This window comes from Protopterus annectens, chromosome 5.part0 (assembly GCF_019279795.1).
Source record: "Protopterus annectens isolate FY-2018-M chromosome 5.part0, PAN1.0, whole genome shotgun sequence".
Classification (NCBI taxonomy): domain Eukaryota; kingdom Metazoa; phylum Chordata; order Ceratodontiformes; family Protopteridae; genus Protopterus; species Protopterus annectens.
Genome location: NC_056735.1, coordinates 36,648,567 through 36,672,067, shown reverse-complemented (window position 1 = coordinate 36,672,067; position 23,501 = coordinate 36,648,567). Strand labels below are relative to the sequence as shown.

Here is a 23,501-nt window from a genome sequence, read left to right as displayed (position 1 = left end):
CTGGTAGTTGGTCACATTCTCAGGGGCTACTGGGGTCCCCTGAATGGGCAAAGAAGAGCCACTGCTGTGGGGGAACAGGGAAGTTTTCCTTGTTGTGTCAGAATGTGTGCCCATCCCTTGGGAAGCAGTGGCTGCCATTAGTAACATGGTTGTCCCCATTTTTCATGTCAGAAAGCATGTGCTACTCCTCATCAATATTCTTTGAATAGAAGTAGTTTAGTGGGTCTGGCTCAGGGTTTCATTCAGGCTCTTGAGCCTTCTTTTAATGTAGTTTCTGGTAAAAGAAAGAGGGATTCCTCTTTTCTTGAACAGACTCAACATTCTGAATCTGAAGAGGAATATGTAAGGGCAGATGCTGTTTTTTTCCTCCGATTTCTCATTTGGACTGTAAGGAGAGCTCTGTTTGATTCTCACTTTCTCTGAGACTATTGCTAGAATGCACCAGTCTTTACAGTCCCCCAGAAAAGATGATGTGTTAGAGAAGGATTTTCCAGAACCTACACCAATTCCTCCTCCTTTAGAGGATGTGGGTTACTGATAGCAACTGGATTTTCCAGAACCTACACCAATTCGTCCTCCTTTAGAGGATGTGGGTTACTGATAGCAATTTTCCTGATTGTAAGCCAGCTGCCCCTACAAAGGCAGCTAGGATATATAAAGTTATTCAGTCTTTAAATTTTTGTACACAATTCCCAAACCTGACCCAACAGCTATAGCTTTAGTTGATCCCACTGCTGCTAAGCACTTAGTTAATTCCAGTCTTACTCTTTTTGTTAAGGATGGGAAAATTGGTAGGTATGAGGAAAGGTGTATACTTCTGCAACTTAAATTTTCAGAATTTAGAATTGTCAGGCCCATATGTTAGTCTGTTCTTGCAAATTGTGAAACTGTGAGGAATGTTTTATGTAGTTTCTTCTTGTGTAGAAAAATCTGCTTTAACTCAGTTTCTTCTGTTGCACAGATCACTACTCATGTTATTACAGTATGTGCATGACTGATGGTACTTAATCCAGGGCTGAGGTCACTGGTGCTGTTTTGCGGAGGTTTGCTTGGCTGCATTCTCAGAACCACCTGGTTGATGTTAGAAATGAGAATTTAAATTCTCCCTTTGATAGAGATTTAGTGTTTGGTCCTTCTGCTGCAGTAGTCCTCAAAAACTGATGAAAGGGGCAAGCTGATCCAGAGAATTTCTAACATTGTTCAGCCCTCCTTTTCCAAATTTTCTAAGAGATTCTCTATTTCCTCCTCCAATTTTGAAGTACAGGTAAACAGACTTAAGAAGAGATTTATCTTTTTATTTAACAGTTGTTTACTGGGAAAGTCCATCTTGGAACGAGCCAATTTTCAATGGAGGTCCTGAGAGAAATGCTCCAGATACATGTCTTTGTAACACGGGAAGAAACCGGAGCACCCGGAGGAAGCCCACATGAATGCAGGGAAGACATGCAGACTCCGCACAGAAGGCATCACAGCCGGGAATCAAACCAGAGAACTCTTGCTGTGAGGTGATAATGCAAACCACTGCACTGTCCTGGTGCAGATGGCAAGGGGTTTCCAAAAAGAAGTCTGAACCTCCCCAAACCAAGGACAGTCCAACAAGTCTGAATGACTTTTCAAGTGACCTTGTGAACCCCTTCCACCCTGGCCCCTTTTTGTCTTCCAGAAAGTCTGAATCTCCATTTTTCTCTTTGGCAACAGTTTCATGCAATTGGATTCTGAAAATCATTCATCAAGGTTACATATGGCAGTGGGAAGAAATTCCTCCTCTCCTGGGGGTCATTCCTTGTCCTCCAGATTAGACTCTTTTTGTTTCCACTGGTTCTTCATCACATGCTGTCCCAAGGAATGACAGAACCAGTTCCTCCTTCCCAGGTGGGTAATTGTTTTTATTCAAAGATGTTCATATTGCTAAAGAAAGAAAACATTTTGGAGACCAGTTCTGGATCCTTCTTTGTTAAATCTGTTTGTGATAGTGCTCATTCAAAAGTGATGTCACTTTGCAACCTGTTACTTCTTCTTCCTTTTTCAGGTTTCCTGGCAGCGGTAGACTTAAAAGACGCTTATCACATCCGTGTTCATTCAGATTTCAGGCATTTCTTATGGTTTTGTGTGTCTGGATCACATTATCAGTTCTTTGCCTTACCCTGTACCAAAAGTGGCCACAAAAAGATGACTTGCTTTTCTTAGCAGAGTCTTTTTCAAAATGTCAGGAATCTCTCTCTCTCAAGTGATTCCAAGAGAACATTCAAAGGTATTTCTTGACTCCTTAACACAGGATTGTGTTCTTAGTATGTCAAGCTAAACACCTCAGTTCAAAGAACATTTCTTCCACATGAAAAAGGTAGATCTTTATCTAGATTTATTTCTAAGCTTTTCCGCTCAGGCTTCAGTCAATGCTAGGGAATACCTCCAAAATGTTGGGAAGTCTGATGGAATTTGTTGCTTTCTTTCCATCTTTGCTTGATTTGTCTTTTTCAAGAGAAAACAATTTTTAGTAGTACTTTTCCATTTTGAAGTTTTGATGATATTTTGACAAACTAGTGGACACGGTGTGACTGTTTATTTTTAAGTAGTACTGCTGCACCTCTTGTTTAAATTCAGGAGCACCTTTTTTATACAAAGGGAGGTGCAATATGGCAGGATATATTGCAGTAGTAAGGACAGCATGGTAACTCGGTGGTAAAATCATTACCTTACTGCAGCAGGGATTAAATCTTTACTTCTGATCACTGTCTGTGTGAAGTTTGTGTGTTTCCTTCCATGTCTGCTTGGGTTTTCTCTGTGTGCTACGATTTCATGTCACTTAACAAAATTGTGTGTCTGTGTGTGTCTGTGTGATGGGAAATCCATATCTCTGATGGATAGAGGTAGAGAGGAAGTAAATTAATCTCCAATCGACATACCCCCCCCACACACACACACACACACAACCCTAGTTCCTTACTAACATAGGTTGGTACTAGGCTATTGGCCCTAGGGCCTATACAAGCCTAGCCATAACAATTCCCTGGATATTTCTTCCTACAATATTTACTTCCCTGGACCCCTGTCTAGCAGGGCGACTGACATGATCCCCAGGGTGAATTTCCTATCTTTCATCCAATCATCAAGGTTCCTTTTGAAGAGGGCCAAGGAGGCGCTCTGCTTGACATGTATGGGCAGTCTATTCCAGAGTATGGGGAGTCTTTGGGTCAGGGACCTATCCCTCCAGCATGTTTTGTTCATTGTGATGTCAAGGTTTAGATCCCTTGAGTGTGTGGCTCTGAGGGATTGGGATTTCTTTAAGTGGAGCATGTCCAACAATTGTGGATTTGACGTGGCCTTGTATGTTAAGCAGAGATCGCCTCTGAGTAGACTATATGCCACAGAGTATAGCTGGAGTTTTTTAGATGTTCAGCATATGGCATCTGCTTTAGGCCTGTGATTCTTTTAGTAAGGTATATCTGTGGCCTTTCCAGCTGTTGCAGATGTCTTGTGAGGTACATACCAAACGGGGCATTATACTCTGTAATGGGTCAAATGAGGGATGAGTACAGTGGGACAATGACCTCCCTTTTTCTGGATGAAAAGCCCTTAGTGATGAGGTATGCCACATAGGATTTCCTGACTGTTGTGGCAATGTGGTTTTCGAAAGTGAAACCACTGTCCACCTGTGTCCCTAAGTCTCTCATCACACTTTCGATGTTTAGTGTACAGCCACCTATGTGGTAATTCATGGGTACATGTTTTTTTCCAAAGGGGATAACTATACATTTCTTGGCATTAAGCTTGAGCCCATGGCTCTGGCACCAGGCATCTGCTTCTGTAAGGCCCTTTTGTAGAATATCCACATCATTTGGGGATTCAATAATGGCTCCCATTTTGCAGTCATCATTGAACTTTGTTATCCAGAGTCCCTTAGTGTTGGCCAGTACTTCAGAGAAGTAGATGCCAAACAAGAGTGGTCCTAGGACTGAACCCTGAGGTACTCCACTTGTCTGTAGCTGGATTTGGAGTCTGCTACTTTTACAGTCTGGGTTCTGTCAGTAAGCCAGTTGGCAACCCATCGAGTGACGCAGGGATTTATGCCCATCTTAGTAAGTTTATCTAAGATTCCAGTGGGGGATGGTGTTGAAGGCCTTGGCAAGGTCCAGATAGGCTGTGTGGACTGCCTTACCCTTGTCCACAGCTCTGGAGACTGATTTGAAGAAGTCAATCAGGTTCAGGAGACAAGATCGGCCCTTCACAAACCCAAACTGGGTGGGGTCCAGTGTTTGAAGGTTGCCAATGTCTTTGTTTATAAGTTCCATATAATGCATCCCATGCCCTTGCAGATCAGGCTTGTCAGACTGATGAGACGGTAGTTCCCACGATCCAAGGTGGATCCCCCTTGTGAAGTGGGATAACTGTAGCTGTGCGCCACTCAGTGGGCATGAAGCCTGAGGTGAGGCTATGATTAAACATGACACTCGAGTGAGGTGCCAGTTAATTTTGTAGTTCATGTAGTACACAGCCTGGGATGTCATCTGTTCCCATGGATGCTGTATTCTTAGCTTTGGAGAGTGCGGTTCCTACCTGTGTGGCCATGATTACCAGAATTCGGCAGTCTTTTAGTATTGAGATGGGCCCTTTAGTGGGTGAGATGGGGGAGAAGTTGGCACTAAATCGATCTGTCTGGATATTGGCAATATCCTTGGGATCAGTATATTTAATGTCATTCTGTTGAAGCTCAGAGCAGATCTGAGCATTGCCATTTAGATTCTTGACATAACTATGGAATGCCTTGTGGTTGTCTTTGGAATCTTTGGCAATTTTATTTTCGTAACTAGCTTTTGAGGATTTTATGAGGGATGTCAGCTTCTTACTGAGGCTGGTGAGGGAGTTTTTTGCATCCCGGGATTTTCCTCTTTTCTGCAACAGTTTCTTCCTTCTGTTGTATAGTTTGTTTATAGCAGGGGACCACCAGATTGGCTTCCTTTTTTTGGAGGAGAGCATCTTGGTTCTATTTGGGATGGCACGATTCATTCACGAGTGGATGTGCTCATACAGTGTCTTAGTGTAGGATTCTGCAGTCGAACTTTCAGATCCCGTCTGCATGGGTGTCATGAAGTTTGTCACTTCTGACTTCAGTAGCATGAAGTTGGGTTTGGCGAAGTTTTTTAAGGAGATTTCCTTACTGGGGGTTGGGGGTGGGATGTGGCTGTCAAGGGTGATTTGCTTATGGTCAGACCTGACCAATGAGGGGGTGACCACTGGTGTGGAGATTCTATCTCCCATGTTGGTAATGACCAGGTCTAGGATATTGGAGCTCCTGGTGGGACAATGGATTAGTTAATCCAGGGCGTTGGAATTTATGAATTCCAAGAACCGTTGGGAAAAGGAGTTGGTACCAGAGTAGTTTTCCCAGTTAATGGCAGGGTAATTGAAATCACCCAGTTTTAGGGTGTTTGGTTGTATCTTAATATTTTCCAGTATGTTTAGAAAGATGTAGTGAGAATCTTGGGGCATGGTGGGGGATCTGTAGCAAGCTACAATTTGGATTGCAGTCTTACCTAGTGTTAGTTGCACCTGGAGAATTTCCGATGCATTTGTGTTGGGCAACTAGCTTGGAGGTGTGAATATCCTTGGTGAATATGGACACTCCTCCACCTTTAGTGTTTTGGTCTTTGTTTTGTGATCGAAAAGTGTGGTAAGAGTTGTAGCCTGGTATTGCAGGGGTGCTTTCTGGAGCCTTGAACCAAGTCTCAGTTACTGCACAAATATCGATGTTCTCCATTTTTAGGAGTGTCCTGAGAGTGCATTTTGAGATTTAGACTTCTAGCATTACCTTCAGATTTTGCATGCTTGTATTTGTTACTGTGGTGGTTTTTGTCCTTTGAACCTTGCCTAAAAAAGGCACTTATAGGGGTGGCAAGAACATTGGCCAGTAACCTGAATCCCAGGGGTGACAGGTGCAGACCAGCTCTGGCAAAGCATTGTGGTTTGTCGATCATGTCTTCCCAGGCAGACAGATACTGGATCCCCTTTGAATGACACCAGAAGCTTAGCCAATTGTTGAAGTCGATCATTTTGTCCTTCTACTGTGGTATCATTCTGGGCGAAGGCAGGATGCTACTCAGGGCTAGGGTCATACCTGCCTGGGCCACATGATCCGAGAGCTCTTCCATGTCACTTTTCATGTAGTCCAGGGAGGTACATCTCAAGTCATTCACTCCAGCATGGACACTGACAGAGTCATATTTGTACTTGATGTGTAGTGACTTGAGTGCATGCATTATGTGGCGGGTCCTGGCACCTGACAGGCAGCTGACAGTAACTTTCTCCTTGTTTAGCCTGGTGAGTGGAACATCAGTGTGCTTGACTATAGCGTCACCTATAACTAGAGTGTTGGGAATATGGGCTATGTGTCATTTGGGTTGTATTGGGGGGTGGAGGTTGCATGCGTTTCTGCTTTGGAGTTCTCTGTTGCTTGAGCCGATTTTTGAGAGCCTCTGCAAATGTAGGTGTGTGTTTTGTGCTGCTATGTATGTGTTTTGGTGGTGTATGTTTTGAGGGACTATGTGATGAGTGTTGTGTGGTGCAAGTGTTTACCTTCTCCTCTTGACTGTCTAGTCCAGTCTTGAGTGAAGAGAGCTTTGCTTCCAGTTTGGCTATATAAGTGCATCTCTCACAGGTTGTAGTGTTGGGTGGTAGGAGGAGAGGGTTGTCTGTTTACATTAGGTAATTGTTGCATTGCCCCAAGATGCCCAGATTCATCTAGTAGACAGGAGAAAACACTGGGAAGCTTGACCCTTAGACATACCTGGATAGGTGCTTATTTAAGTACTAAAAACTGTTTTCCTCTAGACAAGTGAGGGACGTTGAGTGCTGTAGTAATTTGTAACTTATTTAGTGCGTACGAGTTCTGAACAGTGCTGAGCTCAAAGAAACAGATTTGAGTGCTAAAACTAAAAAAATGGCTAGTTCTTAAAGAAAATTTGAAGGGCAGACTTTATGGCACCAGGAATAGTTTAACCCTAGCTAAGCAGCGATGCATAAAGTGTTTTTTTTTTTTTTTTTTAATACAACAGTAGTAGATAAGTTCTAACTGCACACTCCTGCCACTAGGGTGCAGAGGAACCTTCTCCAAAAAAAGATGGTCTGGATTAGTGCTCAAGTTATACAAACAAAGCTAGATTCAGCAGGTCTGATTTTAGTCTATGCTACAGCAAACAAGGCGTACCAGTTTGAGAAAGAAACAGTTCACTTCACATTCCATGCTACCCATATGTACTTCTATATCGAGACTGCACAACACTGGGGAGAATAGAATTTTCTTTTACCCACTGAATGATAGACAAGTCACTGCAGGTGTCATTGTTGACATGTTTTGTGCCTTTTGAGACTGTCCGCCTTAAAATATTGTTACAAAAAGTCAAAAATTATAAATTTGGTGAGAATACCATGCCATGGTTTAAAAATTGTCTCACTAAAAGATTTATGTATTTATTTACAGGTTGTTTACAAGGATAGTCCATTGGGCCATAGATCAGCCCCTTTTCAATGGAGGCCCGGGGAGAAAAGCTCCTTGTACAGATTTACAACAGAAAATCAACAGTTTGTAATTTATACATAGCTTAAAAATGAAATTCAACAGTTTGTAATGTATACATAACTTAAAAATAAAAACATCATTGCAAAAACTAAAGTAGTAACAAAACATTTGTGGGTTAGGTTCTGACAGAGTATTCTAAAGATGTAAAATAAGCTAGAGTATATGAGATGATACAGAACAATTAAGGAATGTGTTTTAATAGAGCATTTTTAAGAAATATTAAAAGGCAAAAATCAAGCCTAGCAAGTTCCAAGTAAGTGAGATGAAAAGGGAGAGATGTACAGTAACAGTGTGGTGCATAAGAAGTGATGGAGGTGAGTGCAAGGATGAGATAAAGGATGAAGGAGAGTAGGGATGATACTTCCAAATTTATTCTAACAACCGAAAGGTATTCTCGATACCCAAGTACCCTAAGGCTCTGTTTTTTATCTCTCTTCTTTTCCCTTTATCAGTGATTTAACCCAATACTTATCTGCTCTCAATTTCACATTGTATGCTGATGATGTTTTACTTTTGGAGACCAATGTATCACACACAAACCTACAGACAAACCTCTCTAAAGTATGCCATTGGACAGAAACTAACAAACTATTTATCAGCCCAAGAAAAACAATTGTCATGCTTTTCACTAACCCCCAAAAAGCTGCAAGCTCATCTTCCATCCTTCTAAAAGACAGCAAGGGTAATTCAGTCCCAAACATGTCCAAAGTCAAGTACGTTGGTGTAACACTTTACCTGTTTCTTACGTTCACGGCCCACACTGACAATATTACAAACAAAGTACTTTCACAATTCAAGCTTTCTTACAGGGTCACTCGCCTCCTTTCACCAGCATTCAGGACAGCAGTTGCTGAAAACATACTTGCACCTAATTTAGAGTATGGACTACCCCAGCTAGCCCTACAATGTTCCTCAAACATTCCAGGTTGCTGAAAGAACTAGCCCTACAATGTTCCTCAAACATTCCAGGTTGCTGAAAGAACTAGCCCTACAATGTTCCTCAAACATTACAGGTTGCTGAAAGAACTAGCCCTACAATGTTCCTCAAACATTACAGGTTGCTGAAAGCAAGATGTTCATATATGCATCAAGGGCCAAAAATGGCTACCTCTATCCTGTTTTGGCTTCCTATCTTTTAACCTTTTTTCAAAGTACTAAAACTAGGATACTGCCCACCATTAAAATCTAAGTTATTCAAAGAGCCAACCTACTCCCTAAGAAGTAGCCAAGGGGACAATATAATCAGGCCACCATTCAGAAGTAAAATAGGTGAAAAAGCTGCCTTCTGGAGTCACTTGCCTGATGAAATTAAGTCATAACTATAATGAAAGAATTCAAGAAAACACTACAAAAACATCTCGTCAGTGAAATCACCTTTAAATGATACAGGGGCAAAGGATAACCTACATTTAAAACTTCAAACTGTACATATTATATATTACTTTGTGCCTCCTTTTGATTAATGTTGGATTTTGGTTTATGTTTGCTATATTCATTCTATCTTTTATTGTCTGTTGTGTTGCTAAATTGTTTCTACCTACCTTAATTGTATTATGCTCTGTTATATTAGCTGCTGTACAAAATACTTATTTATCAAACCAAAGTCATGGCTGAAAGGGGTTAATAGACTGGTCCACTTACCCAGTCAACAAATAGCCATTTTATTTATTTATTTATTTATTTACTATTTTTGCAAAAAATAATGTAAGAGGGTGATACTAATTTATTCATACACCACACACATGCATCATCTTGCACAGACTGGAGCACTTTGCAGCATTCAAAAACATCCCACACACACATAAACACTTTGCAGCATTCAAAAACATCCCACACACGTATAAACACTTTGCAGCATTCAAACAAATATTTTCCGATCAAATGTTACAAAGTGAAATTTGATTAAAGCAGGATTGATAAAACATGTTTGTGTGCGTGCACGCATGTGTGTGTGTTTATAGATGTGTTTGTGTGTGGATGACTGTCTGCATATATATTACATAAATCTGTGGTCAAACTGGTCAAACATTGTTTAGTCAACTCAAGACTTGGCAATAATAGTTTATCGAACTTCTTGGACTATGATGCACTAGAAGAACAATACTTGCCATCCCCCTTACAACAGCCATGGTCACACCTGTTGTGATGATTAGGTGGGCATCAACAAATCAGCATCAGCTTGTGATGACTGTGAAGTGCAGTTTATCCGGTTAATGCTAATGTAATCACATATGATTATGGCTACTTAAGCACTGAATGAATATGTATAGACCAAATATTGCATTACTGAACATTTATATCTGAAAGCTGTCAACATTGAAACCTGTTAAATGTGAACCACTGCCATCAAAACTCACTATAGAAAGTGAATGTGGTACCACATGGCCATAGTGATCACTGCTCCAGACCTGAAAATACTGCTGTTGTCTTTAAAAATCCATCATCCCTCCAGTCACATTAATGCAGATAGAAAAGTTACTTTTGTTGTACTTAAACTTTTCTTGTAATACAGAGGACATTTTTTCCAGGGGATTCACAAGTATTTCAGTACCCTTGCAGATCTCTTGCCACCACTCCAAAGTGCAAGTCCTGGAAACCAGAAACTGCAGTGTAGTACAGTACTGCTATGTAAGAGTACGTCACGTTAAGAGACAACTTAAGTAAATGTGAGAGCTCTGTGGTAAATCTGAAATGTAATTCTTAATGTCACATGATTCCTCTGTTTTATAGTTCTACAAGCAGCAGGAGTGCTCGCACAAAAATGCAGTAATGTGAACATAATAATCAAGGCTCCTTGATCACAGCATACATATGGCAGTGCATTTCACCTGCAGATAACGTAGCAGCAGCTGTGTGGTATTACAAGAAAATAAAGTTACAACTGTAGAAAGCACACACAAAAAAAATCAGATAGGTAACAAACGAGCCATATTGCTGCGACATGTACAGTTGTAGGGTCAGGTTAAGATCTTTTGTTTTAAGGAAATCAGTACTATGAGCATATGATACCTCATTGTCCCAAGACATTGTTGCCTGTTGTTTTCTCTTGCCACATAATGGTGCCCGAGAGAGATTGCAGGAACATTCTGTGTCTTGGGTAACTTGCAGTTGGTTAAATCACACGTAGTCCAGTAATTAAACTGGGAAGCCTGCAGCAGCTTATTTACCCATGCTGCACAGAGTAAAAAACATCTTTTATACTCAGTAGTAATTATCCTTCAATAATATCATTTGAGACAGTTTCCGGAAATGCTTTTCTCTACATTATTCACACCAGTTATGTGGCTGTCATTATGAAGTGGCACTACAACCAAAATCTTTTCCCACAAAGTCCCATACAAAGTGTCAAGACCTTTTGACTAAAACTTCTTCCAGTTTATCTCTGTAAAAATGGAAATGACCGTTCTCAGTATTTCCTGAGACATTCCTTTACCCTTGTACTCACTCTAAGTAGGGGAACACTAGGAACAAGAGCAATATTTGTTTAGATGTACTGGTGTATTTGTCCTGTTACTCATAAGGAAGGACACAGAATCACACACAGTATATTTATGTGTAGGTAAGACCTGCAAAGAAAAAGTAATTCTTAAGAAGAGACCAGCAGATTTAATTTGCCTTCCAAGACTTTTGCAGATATAAAACGACATACAAAAGACAGACCATTTAGCATCCTCTCAATAAGTTGTAAATCCAATAAGGAAATATCATTGCCTATGATGTTTACCTCTAGCAAACTAAGGGCCATCCACGATCCACATACTGGCAGTAGAAATATCCACTACATTTTGAGCTGTGGCACTGCATTCATGCTTGTCATCTACAGCACATTTCCATAGGAAAAAACATTTTTGTTAGGGTTGTAATTAAGATCTGTGAGAGTCAGTGTTGCAGGAGTTTCAGGCAGATCCCCAATAGCAGCACATCTAACATGACCTTCCCAGAGGGAAATTTACAGCAGCAGTGGAATCTAATGCTTTCTCATTGATAGTGTACTGGGAGTCGTGACTCTTTAGTACCTACTATGCAGACTAAACAGGGCAGTATACTTTCCCCAATGTCATGATCAGGCTAATAAAAATGACAAGGCCATGCAAGTCATTGCTCACATGTACAGACTAAAGCAATGACAGGGCGGCCTTTGCCCTTGTGCAACAGCTTCATTTTACAGACCCAGTATCTCCTTAATTTGCATAGTGTGTTCATAAGGTATAAACACATTTCTGCACATGTAAAATTGGTCTTCCATGTTGAGTAAACAAAAATGTATATGCATTGCCAGGAACACTAGGTAAGGAACAGCAGAACTAGATAGAGCGTTCATACATGTATCGGTAGTAGAAAACGGGGTTCATAGATCCTTACTAGGCTATTGATCTGTGAGAACGTTAAGATGCCTTGCCTTACATGATGGTCTTCAGCCCATATATTTTCCATGCAGATAACCAGAAGGTAAGCCAAACAAGGGTATGCTGGAACATTTACATGTTCCCCTATCCATGAGGGAGAGGAGTGCTAACCTGGGAGTGCGGTTGTGCTTACCCATCTATTTGTCCAAATTACATTTGAATTTGACTGGATTTGTGTAGTAGTAGTAGTACTACACACCACATTACAGTAAGAGTAGCAAGAACTGATTAATACATGCTACCATCCAGCAACAATTACCATGTACCGAAAATATGTGCAATAGCAACCCCAGTAGAACTGACTAGAAATGCATTGCAAAATCATACCAAAATCAGATTTCAGTATAAGTTATACACTTACATAGTACATAAGATAAAAATGTATCTGTGATTAAATTCCCAGTATGCAGTTAAGCTTTCACAGTGTGTGGTATTTTACATAGTGGCATATTAATCATGACTGTAGTGTGTAGTATTTTACATAGTGGCATATTAATCATGACTTGCCACTATCCTTTCCATAATCCTCACATCAAAGGGTCTTCAGTATGTAATCTAAAATTTGTCAACCATGACCCAATCACAATAATAGCAATATGCATTTTATGTGGGAACAGAATTTAAACTTACACTTTATCAACATGTATTTGTAGAGGTATACAGAATTAATTGTATTAAAGTATTCCCATATACCCATATTATTTGTGTGTACATGGGCTGTTAAATGTATACTAGGCTAATGTCTTCTAGGGCCCTTGTAAGCCTAGCCATGCACCCCAAATGTGACCCACAAATTTGATTTATATAAGGGTGATTTACTGACCACCTCTGTACATCAGAACACCAGATGCCAGACCATGGGTGAATTTCCAATTACCCATCCATTGTTTCAAGTTGTGCTTAAATATGGATGGGTAGCCTTTTACAGAAAATGGGAATTCTCTGAGAAACACATGTCACAAGCAAACTTTAGGTCTTTTTAATCTAGTAGTTCTGATGCTGTCTGTTTTGTAGATTTGAAAATGGTTCATCAAAATAGGGTTTAAGAATGCCTTTTATGCCATGCAGTGATCACCTTTCAGAAGTGAAGGGGGCATTATACAAAATGATGGACCTGATGAGGGCTGAGTACAGTGATATGATGACCTGTATGGACATGGATGCTATGCCCTTGCTTGTAAGCTGAGAAACATAGGATATTCTTACTACCTTGGACACATGTTGGTAAAGGCTAGGTTACTGTTTGTGAGTTCCCAGATCCCTGACTAGTGAATCAACTTTTAGGGGTGTTTTATTGATGACATAGTTACCTAGGGTAGCTGACTTCCCAAAATGTACTACAATGTATTTCTTGTTATTGCGTTTTCAACCATGGCATTGGCACCAGGCATTCTGTGTAGACCTTCTTGAAGGTTGTTTTCATTTGGAGAGGTTAAGTGACTGCTCCCAGTTTGCAATCATCTGTGAACTTGGTTAGCCAGAGGTCTTTGACATTGGCTTTGACATCCAAGAAGTAGAGGCCAAAGAGGAGTGGGCCTAGCACAGAGCCTTGGGGACTCTACTGGTGACTGGCCTCTTTGTTGAGGTGGTCTCACCGATTCTAACGCCCTGGGTCCTGTCAGTGAGCAAGCTAGCTATCCAGCATGTTTTATAAAGGGGTTTATAACGAATCCTGTAAGTTTGTTGACAATGCCTAAGTGGGTTATTATATCAAATGCTTCAGCCAGATCTTGGTAGGCAGTATACACTATTTTCCCCTAGTCATTTACCTTAGTGATCTTTTCAAAAAAGAACACCAGAGTCAGTAAGCATGACCTTCCTTTGACAAAGCTAAACTGAGATAGATCCAGTGTCTAGAGGTCTCCTATGTCCTTGTTGATAATTTCCATGATATTGACAGACTTGACTTCCACAGTAAAGTGCATGATCTTGGAGTTGACCTTGATGGTATACGGACGCTGTGGGAAGAGGTGCCAGCTTTAGATAAGTCATCAAGCTAGACCTCATCGTGACTGTACATGTCTTAGTCTCCTTGTAGCTTGATTTACTACAGCTCACTTGACTTGAGGCTTCCTAACCTGGCAGATGACTTTGTTCAGCTGGTGCTGATCTTAGCAGTCTGATTAGATGTGTTGCTTATTGTTACAAACTTGTTATGCAGGTTATACACACAATGCAGATGGCTCGCATACAGAATTGAAGTTGTAGTATAATTAGCCCTGTGTGACCTGTGGTCCCTTTTCTTCAAAGAATTTCTGCTACTGTATCATGGTCTGACCAGGTTCCTGTACTCTGCATCTCTGTGGCTGTTTTAGGTTTCTAAGGTGCTGGTGGAATGCCTTTAATCATCCTCATTTTTAGGTCTTTCTTCTGTGCAACCTTGTGATCCATTAGGTTTGTGAGTTTTCCTATGCTGGTCACCTTAAACAGGTACCTTAAAACTTATTTTTAGTGTGGCTTTTTCATTTTTTTTTCTTTGTCTTGCTGCTAGAACAAATTATTGAGGCAATGAGCTGTTAACAAGCTGCTTTTATGCATTCAAAGAAAACTTGCTGTTAATTTTTGAAACTTTTGAGGTTAAGTTTGTAGGCAGTGTGTTTCATTATTTTATTAGCAAATTAGTGGTGCAGGTTTGGCTTCCTTAATTCTTAAATATATTTTGTCTTATAACAAACTCAAGACCCTACAGGCAATATTTAGAGTGTATGGCCTAGATTCTCAGTTTAGTAATACTAGTACACCCCATAGCTGAATTACAGCTTAAGTGAAATAGAGAGAGCAATATGCCACTATTCCCTAGTTTTTGTTCAGTCTCAGAGCAGATAAGAAGCTCATAAAACATAAATATTGAAATAATTGTCAAGTGTTTTGTAAACTGATTGTAAATTACTTATTTTAAAGTTTTGTATTTATTTTCCCAATTTACGCAAAATTGATATGCAACACAGTGGATGTCTTGGTTAGTATCGATGGAGAGTTTATCCAGTGTATATTAATAAATAGTGTAAGGAGCTATGAGTGACCCTAATAAATGAATCCGAGAGGGAGGACTGGTACAGTTAAACTTTAACTTATGCTGCTAATGCTACTTTTGACTGTTTTTAAAGATTCTTACCATTCAACTGTTTTATTTGTTTGCATTCTGATAATATTTATATTGATTTGTTAAACCGTTAAGGTAGATTTTTCTTGTTACTTTTCTGTTTTAAGTGTTTATTTTGGTTAGCTCGTTAAATATGGCTGCTGGTGAGTGACAGTTCATTAGTATTAGATGTTTGGTTGTGCCAGTAGTGATTTGTTATTGGTCATGTATGACATTAATGTGGATTTGTATCTGTCAGTGTTGGGTTTGTCTACCTGTTTATAGTATAATGGGTTTGAGTGTAGACTCGCTGTTGAAATGGTGGCACTCGAAATGCTGAGTGCGCCAAAAAGGCAAAAAAAAAAAAATCTTATATATACCAATTCTGAGATCACCATACCTCAGATAAAAGGGAGTATTCCGAGAAATGGCTTCTCGGATTTCGTACATGGAAGTCTGTTCTTTCAGCCATTCATTCTCCATATGTTGGGACTCACTCTAATGGGTTCTGACATTTCAAATGGTTACCCTGAATGTGGCTAACATCTGACAGATCATTGAAAGGCAGCATGCACACGTATTACCAAAAAAGCAGTAACTAGTTTCAAGGAAAAAAATGTAATATGCTAAGCTATTTTATGAAAAAAAACAAATTATATTCGAGACAGTTTTGTGCTCTTCAGAGAAAAAAAAAATAATTCAAAAGTGACCTTAAGCATAATGAAAAAATGAACATCCACTTACATTTGTGTGTAACAGGGCACATGTGCCAGTTGTTAGGCTGTGTAACACACTTATTGTCAATATTTTAAACTTTTGTTCCCTAGTAAACATATTGCCAAGTGCTACCCAGCCTAAATGGCGTTTGAAAATGTCAGTATCACCATGTTCAGCCAACTCAAAGCAATATTAGAGCTATGCGATCTTCTTCTTCTTTCTGCTGCTCCCATTAGGGGTCACCACAGCGGATCAATGGTTTCCATTTCTTTGTGTCCTCTGCATCCTGCTCTGTCACACCAACCACCTGCATGTCCTCTCTTACCACATCCATAAACCTTATCTTAGTCCTTCCTCTTTTCCGGTTACCTGGCAGCTTCATCCTTAGCATCTTTTTCCCAATATACTCTGCATTCCTCCTCAGCACATGTCCAAACCAACGTAATCTTTCCTCTTTGGCTTTGTCTCCAAACCTTCCAACTTGGGCTGACCCTCTAATAAACTTATTCCTAATCCTCTCCACCCTCGTCACAACCAGTGCAAATCTTAACATCTTTAACTCTGCCACGTCCAGCTCTGACTCCTGCCTTTTTGTCAATGCCACGGTCTCCATCCCGTATAACATAGCTGGTCTCACTACCCTCTTGTAGACCTTCTCTTTCACTCTTACTGGTACTCATCTGTTGCAAATCACTCCTGACACTCTTCTCCAACCACTCCAAACTGCCTGTACTATGTTCTTCACCTCTCTTCAACACTCACCATTACGCTGAACTGTTGCTCCCAAGTATTTAAACTCATCCACCTTCGCCACCTCTACGCCCTGCATCCTCACCATTTCTCTATGCTCCCTCTCATTCACACACATATATTCTGTGTTAGTCCTGCTGACCTTCATTCCTCTTCTCTCTAGAGCATGTCCCCACCTCTCCAGGGTCTCCTCCACCTGTTTCGTACTCTTGCTACAGATCACAATGTCATCTGCAAACGTCATAGTCCACTGGGACGCCTGTCTGATCTCCTCTGTCAGCCTGTCTGATCTCCTCTGTCAGCCTGTCTGATCTCCTCTGTCAGCCTGTCTGATCTCCTCTGTCAGCCTGTCTGATCTCCTCTGTCAGCCTGTCTGATCTCCTCTGTCAGCCTGTCTGATCTCCTCTGTCAGCCTGTCTGATCTCCTCTGTCAGCCTGTCTATCACCATTGCAAATAAGAAAGGGCTCAGAGCTGATCCTTGATGTAATCCCACCTCCACCTTAAACGCATCCATCACTCCCACCGCAGACCTCACCGCCGTCACACTACCCTCGTACATATCCTGTACCACTCTTACATACTTTTCTGCCACTCCCGACTTCCTCATACAAAACCACAAATCCTCTCTAAGCACCGTCATATGCTTTCTCCAAGTTCACAAAGACGCAATGCAACTCCTTCTGACCTTCTCTGTACTTCTCCATCAACAGTCTCAGAGCAAACCTCGCGTCTGTAGTGCTCTTTCCTGGCATGAAACCATACTGATATTAGAGCTATGAGATAAGGAGCATTTTTAACTTAATACTAGACATAAACTAAGAAGTAAACTAATTCCTTTCGTGTATACATGACATCTCTACTCCACCAGTTTCTTTTTACTTGATTGCCCCTTTCTTCTTTTACTTGATTGCCCCTTTCTTCTTCAAATGAGTAAATAAATCTGCAATTCTGAAATTTCTGGAAAAGATCGACTACCACTACAGTTCTTGCTTTCTTGTCCTGCATCCTAGTTTACTACAAGCAGGCATTGCCTTCTGAAATGCATTCTCAGTTTAGCACTGTACTAAGTTCCATGAAACATGTTCTCTGTTTAACGCTGTACTAGCCATCCCTCTGAAACGTAGTCTGTGTTTAACACTGATCACCAACATTCTTCCACCAGCCTTTAAACATGGCATGATTCTGCCGCTTCAGAAACAGCCACACCTAAAACAACTAACAAGTCTTATCCAAATGCAAATGCATGCCGACTAGCTTAGAAGCAGAATAACTAATGTGTGATCAAACACTGGAATATAAAAAATGTGAAGTTTTGTCAGACAAGGAACGTGTGTTTACGTCAAGCTACAGCACGCTTACAGCTCTTATTCACAATATGGCGAAAGGCCTAATAACTGCTGCTATTTTCTTAGATCTCAGATGTGCTTTTAAAACGGTCTGTCACCCATTGCTACTAGAAAAGCTAAGAAAAGTTTGGATTTTCAAATGAGATAGTTCAGTGATTTAGTAATGTTTGCACAAGAGAACATTTGTAGTATATGCAAGTGACTGTTTTTCTGAAACTGGTATAATAAATAAAAGTTCAGTGTTGGGCCCCCCCTACTATTCTCTCTGTGATCTTCAAAACATATAATTAACTCCTTAAGCAGGTGACATAGCCATAGCCTTAAGTCATAAATCCTCTATCCGTCTTGCCAGGCAGTTAGATTACAGTCAGATTTTGCATATGTATGGAACTGGCTAATGGAAAACAACCTTACTGTCAATGCTAATAAATCCTTAGTTGCATACTTTGACACCCCACAGAGGTTGCAATCACTAATCCCCACCTCTGCCACACATACTATTACAGGCCCTTTATAAACTGCCATGCACCTCTTAGTAAAAGTATCTAGGTCTAATTCTTGACCAGCATTTATCCTTCAAAACTCACACAGAGCTCCAGATTGACATGGTCATGGCTTAAGTAAAAGTAGATCACTTAATCTTGAACCTGCTAACCAAAAGAAAGTATGTAGTGCTTTAGCCAGAGTAGCCAAATACGTTCTTTCACCCAAACTAGAATATGCCTTCCTTCCTATTTCTCTCTATTCTCAATAAAATAGCAAGCCACTGCAAATATCTAGGAACAAACTATTAAGATTTATCTATTCAGCCCCAAAAATGAACATCACTAAAAATACAACAGAATAAACAAATTGACTCCATGTAAAAGCCAGAGTAATATCTCTAAACACACCCGTTTTCAAACTGCTAATTAGCAGTTACTGCCCAGCTTTAAAACAAATGCTGTTTATGAGAAATACTGAATATAACTTGAGGTATAAAGTATTATACTTTAGCCACATCACAAAAATCTTTTTACAAAGTTGCCCCTGCTCCATGGAACATGGTCCCTACAGACTTCCAAGCCATCACTGAGCTTCCACAGTTCCAAAATCAGTTAAAAGTATTCTTTATTAACTAGTATAAATGCAAATGTTTGATGACATAGTCTGAAAATGTATGTAGCTGAAAGCTAATTTGCAGTTCAGTGTACCCTTAACTAACCTGGTATTAGGTTACATGACCATCTCCATGTCATTTCACACTTCTTCATAACTTCCAGTACCTGTATAATTATAGTTTAATTTATGCTCAGTGTAATCTGTCTACTGCCTCTGTGTTGTTGATGCCTTCTTGCTCATGTCATGGCTGGAAACAGTTTGAGGAGCAGCCCACCTACCCAGTTAATAAAATGAATAAAATAAATACATCTTAATTATTTTGCTATGAGTAAACTAGATGTGGGGATAACATGAAATTCCCACAGCAAACTGTGTTTCAGTAAGGTCTCCTGTGGATGGGCAGCTACTTTATACTATATTACAGATAACTTCTGCTTAATTGAATACTTTAGATGCATTTTGTGTTCAGACGGCCGCAGGGGTGCAGCAGTTAGCATTGTCACCTCACAGCAAGAGGCTCTCCAGTTCGATCTTCGGCTGGGGTGTCTTCTGTGCGGAGTTTGCATGTCCTCCCTGTGGTCGTGTGGGTTTCCTCCGGGTGCACCGGTATCCTCCCATATCCCCAAAGACATGCAAGTGGATTGGACACGCTAAAATTGGCCCTAGGCGCGAGTGTGTGCCTTCTGTGGAAGGTTGGGCACCGGGCTGGCAACTCGACACTGTAAAAGCTCCACTGCCAATCATGAGCGGACAAGGTGATCCGCTGTGGCGACCCCTAACCGGGAAAAGCCACAAGAGAGAATGAAAAAAGATGCATTTCGTGTTCAGTGTTTTTTTTTTTTTTTTTTTTTATTTGTCATGTAATTTCCTTCTGATTTTGTAGTATGGTACGGTACATAAATATATGATGCTATCAATCTCTTACAGTGTGGGGTGTGTGGGTGGGATCCTTCTCTATATGAACTTTCCAAACCATGCACACTTTTACTAGCTAATAATATTTTTCCACTTTAATTGTTTAAAAAATGTAAACCAATTAGTATGTGTTATTGCCTAGGACTACAGAAAATGATGAGAGTGATGGTGATGACGGAGATGAAGAGTAATTAGTATATTCAAATGCTTTCGCCACTGATGTACGTCCTGTCTCAGCCACTGATGTACGTCCTGTCTCAGCCACTGATGTACGTCCTGCCTCGGCCACTGATGTACGTCCTGCCTCGGCCACTGATGTACGTCCTGCCTCGGCCACTGATGTACGTCCTGCCTCGGCCACTGATGTACGTCCCGTCTCAGCCATACTTATGATGAAGCCCATTAATAAGCTCTTGATCTAGCAAGACAAACTTTCACGGAATGAGTACCCTAAAGCCATGTATTCCACACTGCCCTGTGTAGCTTTGAACCATGGCTTGTTTGCTACATTTATAATTCTTTCTCTCTTTCTGTCCTTCCTCCTTCATTAGTGCAGTCAATACCTGGCATTGACAGTCAGTTGGTTTAGGAGAGCGATTGTAACAGTCATTAACAGCAGCCAGCCATGCAACAGAGAGAATGTTTTAATATATCTAAAACTAAGGGAGGCAAAGTATGTATGGCTTCAGGGGCTAATGGGCAGAGTCTAGGTGTTATTCACAATATCAGGAAACTCACTCACACCACACATGTTAAATCAAATTAGAAATGGTTTGGGGGAGCAGGGTACAGACAAAAGAGACAAAAGACTTCATTTTATTTGTTCACTTTGGCTGATACCTCAATGTTTTACATTGTCTGGCATTGACTTTAGGTGCCATGATCACTAACTAAAGTCTAAGTTTTTGTATATTGATATGCATCTTAATAGTTCTGGCCTTTAGTTAGCACACACAGCACTAATGACCCTGCATTCTTTTATTTAAAGTACCTGAAATTAATTTAATGTATGTGCCCAAAAGGGCACAGTCAGTCTTCGTCTGGTATAGTGATTGCCCCCCAACCTCCAAAACACACACCCTAATCATTACTTATAACTGATCTGCAAAGCAATGCACTTAGTACACGTGATTCATGGACTGAAATTGTATTCACTAGGTAATTAAATTACTTCAGATAGATCAATTACAGAAAGTTTTGATGTTGTTTTGTCAGTTGTTCTTCCTTCCTGTTTGTGAGACAGCCTGGATTATTCTTCTCTAATATTTCCCCAGGTTTGCTCCCAGACTTTCAGTCCTCGTGCTAAAAGGTGACAAGGAAACAAGGCACACACTGCTGCAGGATATTTCCGAGAGGAGACCTTTTCATGTCCTGCTCACTACATATGAGGTATGATAAATCTTAAATGGAAATATTCCTTTCTTGTGCTGTTTAATTGCCATAAATTCTAAAGCTGTGATACATGGATTAGTTAATGTGTTACATTAGTTTCTCTGTAGGTATTTTTATATGTAGTAGAAATGTCTTGCAATGCACAGTATTTGAACTACTAGCTGTTAGACAAGATCATGACGTAAAGTGCAAGAATTGTGTTGTACAAGTGTGTCTGATGTGGTTAATTTTTGCAGTTTTACTTTCCAGTAACAAACTGTGTTGTATATACCTGGTGAGAAATGTGAAACAGTTTGTATACAAGTAACAGGAAGTTTGCAGCATGTAAGGGGCATCATTTTGCCAGGGAAAGGGCAGGCATATAATAATGAAGTGTGTGTGATATGTAATTGCTGTTGGGTTGGGAAGGTTTTTTTTTTTTTTTTTTGCAGGTCATAGTAAAATGTAGTTTTAGGTTGTATTTTTGTAGCATTGGTCTCAGTACTGGGATCAAAACCTCTAATTGTTTGGGATTGCAGTCAGGGCTGAGCTTGAGATTGCTGTTGTCACTTACAATCTTGGAGGATCTTGATCCTTGTAAGCTGGTACCACTGCCTTCTGCCTTGAGCATCGAGTTTACATTATGTTGCATTTGCCACCCTTGCGTCCACTTCTGTCACCAGGATGTCTTTTTGCCTGGATCTCTAGCCATCCAGTTTTCAGCAAACTTAAGGCCTCGGAAGAGGACACCTAGGAGTTTACCTCCATAAAGTTTTGTATCATAAACTGACTCACCAGCCCAGTTATCTAAACCTGTCTTAAATAAAACAAGAGAAGAAGGTGCTCTAATATTTAATGGGAAGGAATTCTACAACCTGCCTCCCTTGCACACAAAGCTATTATTCTTAACTTGAGAGGAAGTAACAGGTAATTTGACCAGTATATTCCTATTCCCAGTATTGAGACAGTAGTCCGTAAATGCAACACCAGACACTAATGACATATTCTTATTCTGAAGTGTCTGTAATGAATTTAACATTATCTCTCATCAGTATGTATGCAACTGAATATAAATTTAATATCTCAAGCCTGCCCTTATAAAGCAAGTCCTGAAGACCAGTAGTCCTAATCTGTATGTCGCCTAATAAGGGTGATGTATAATGATCTCATCTTGTTGGTAATAGTTATCAGAATGTCCTTTATTACCCCATGACATTTACATAAGGCAATAGACGAATGGTTGCTGAATTTAAATTGTTTATCTGTAGTTCTTCTTAATACTGGTAATTGCTGAAATAAGTTTATAGTCTATTTCATAAGGATACCAAGATTTAATGCCCCAAAATGATAGATAATTACACCTCTTGGGTTCCTGATAACCATGGACTAGCAAGAGAGAGCTCATACACATATCCCTGCTGGATACTGTGCTGAGCAGTGCCTCTTACTGCCATCTCAGTCTGTGTGTTACTGGCAGATTTGCTGAGCCACACATCACTGGAGGAAAGGGTGGTAGACATTAAGCAGACTAAAAAGAAAAGGCCTCGCGTAGATCCCTGTGTAACAGCAGTGTTTACAATAACTTCCTTAGCATACTTATCCCTCACCCTGACTTTGACTTCTGTAATGCCGCTAGTTTATAACCTACACTATAACGACTGTCTATTGTCAGTCTTTTAATGCCCTCTAGAATACTATTTTATGGCACAGAATCAAATGCGTTACTTAAAATTGAAGTAGAAAGTATCCGTGAGAAGATATTCAAAACCATCAGCAAGGTTGGTGTAAAATTCAGTAAGGTTACTTAGATCTTCCAGGTATGGATCTATGTTGGGAAATGTTGTCATCAACCCTCTTTTTCCCATTTTCTGCATGGGGCCGAGGTGTCTTTTTAACTGTCGCCATCTCTGAATTCAATGTCAAACTTCTGCCTTCTTCGTCACTCATGCTTGACTGTCTCAGATCTCCTCTCAAACAATCCATCCACCTCTTTACTAGATGCCCATGTTTCCTCTTACCTTCTTCCTGGCTGTCCCAAATCTTCACCAGCTTGTCCTCTACTTTTCTGCACATGCAATTGAATCACTGTAATATGTTCTTTTTGATCTTTTCTGTAATTGGAGCTAGTTTGGCTTCTGCTCTTATGCCCTCATTTCTTTGTCTGTCCTACAGTGTTCATCATGTCAGCCTTCTCATGCATTTAATTTCCATCACCCCTACTTTCCACATGTAGTCTGCC

At 40.3% G+C, this 23,501-nt stretch overlaps 1 protein-coding gene across 2 annotated transcripts in view; it reads left to right on the top strand.

The window, feature by feature from the left end:
- The window catches only part of CHD1L (chromodomain helicase DNA binding protein 1 like), a 1,563,352-nt gene that overhangs the window by 107,467 nt on the left and 1,432,384 nt on the right, over positions 1 to 23,501 (top strand). For both annotated transcript variants that reach the window (XM_044072085.1, XM_044072086.1), the window contains exon 4: positions 21,166 to 21,280. In XM_044072085.1, the coding sequence (XP_043928020.1) occupies positions 21,166 to 21,280 (115 nt within the window). The remainder of the gene's footprint in view (positions 1 to 21,165; positions 21,281 to 23,501) is intronic.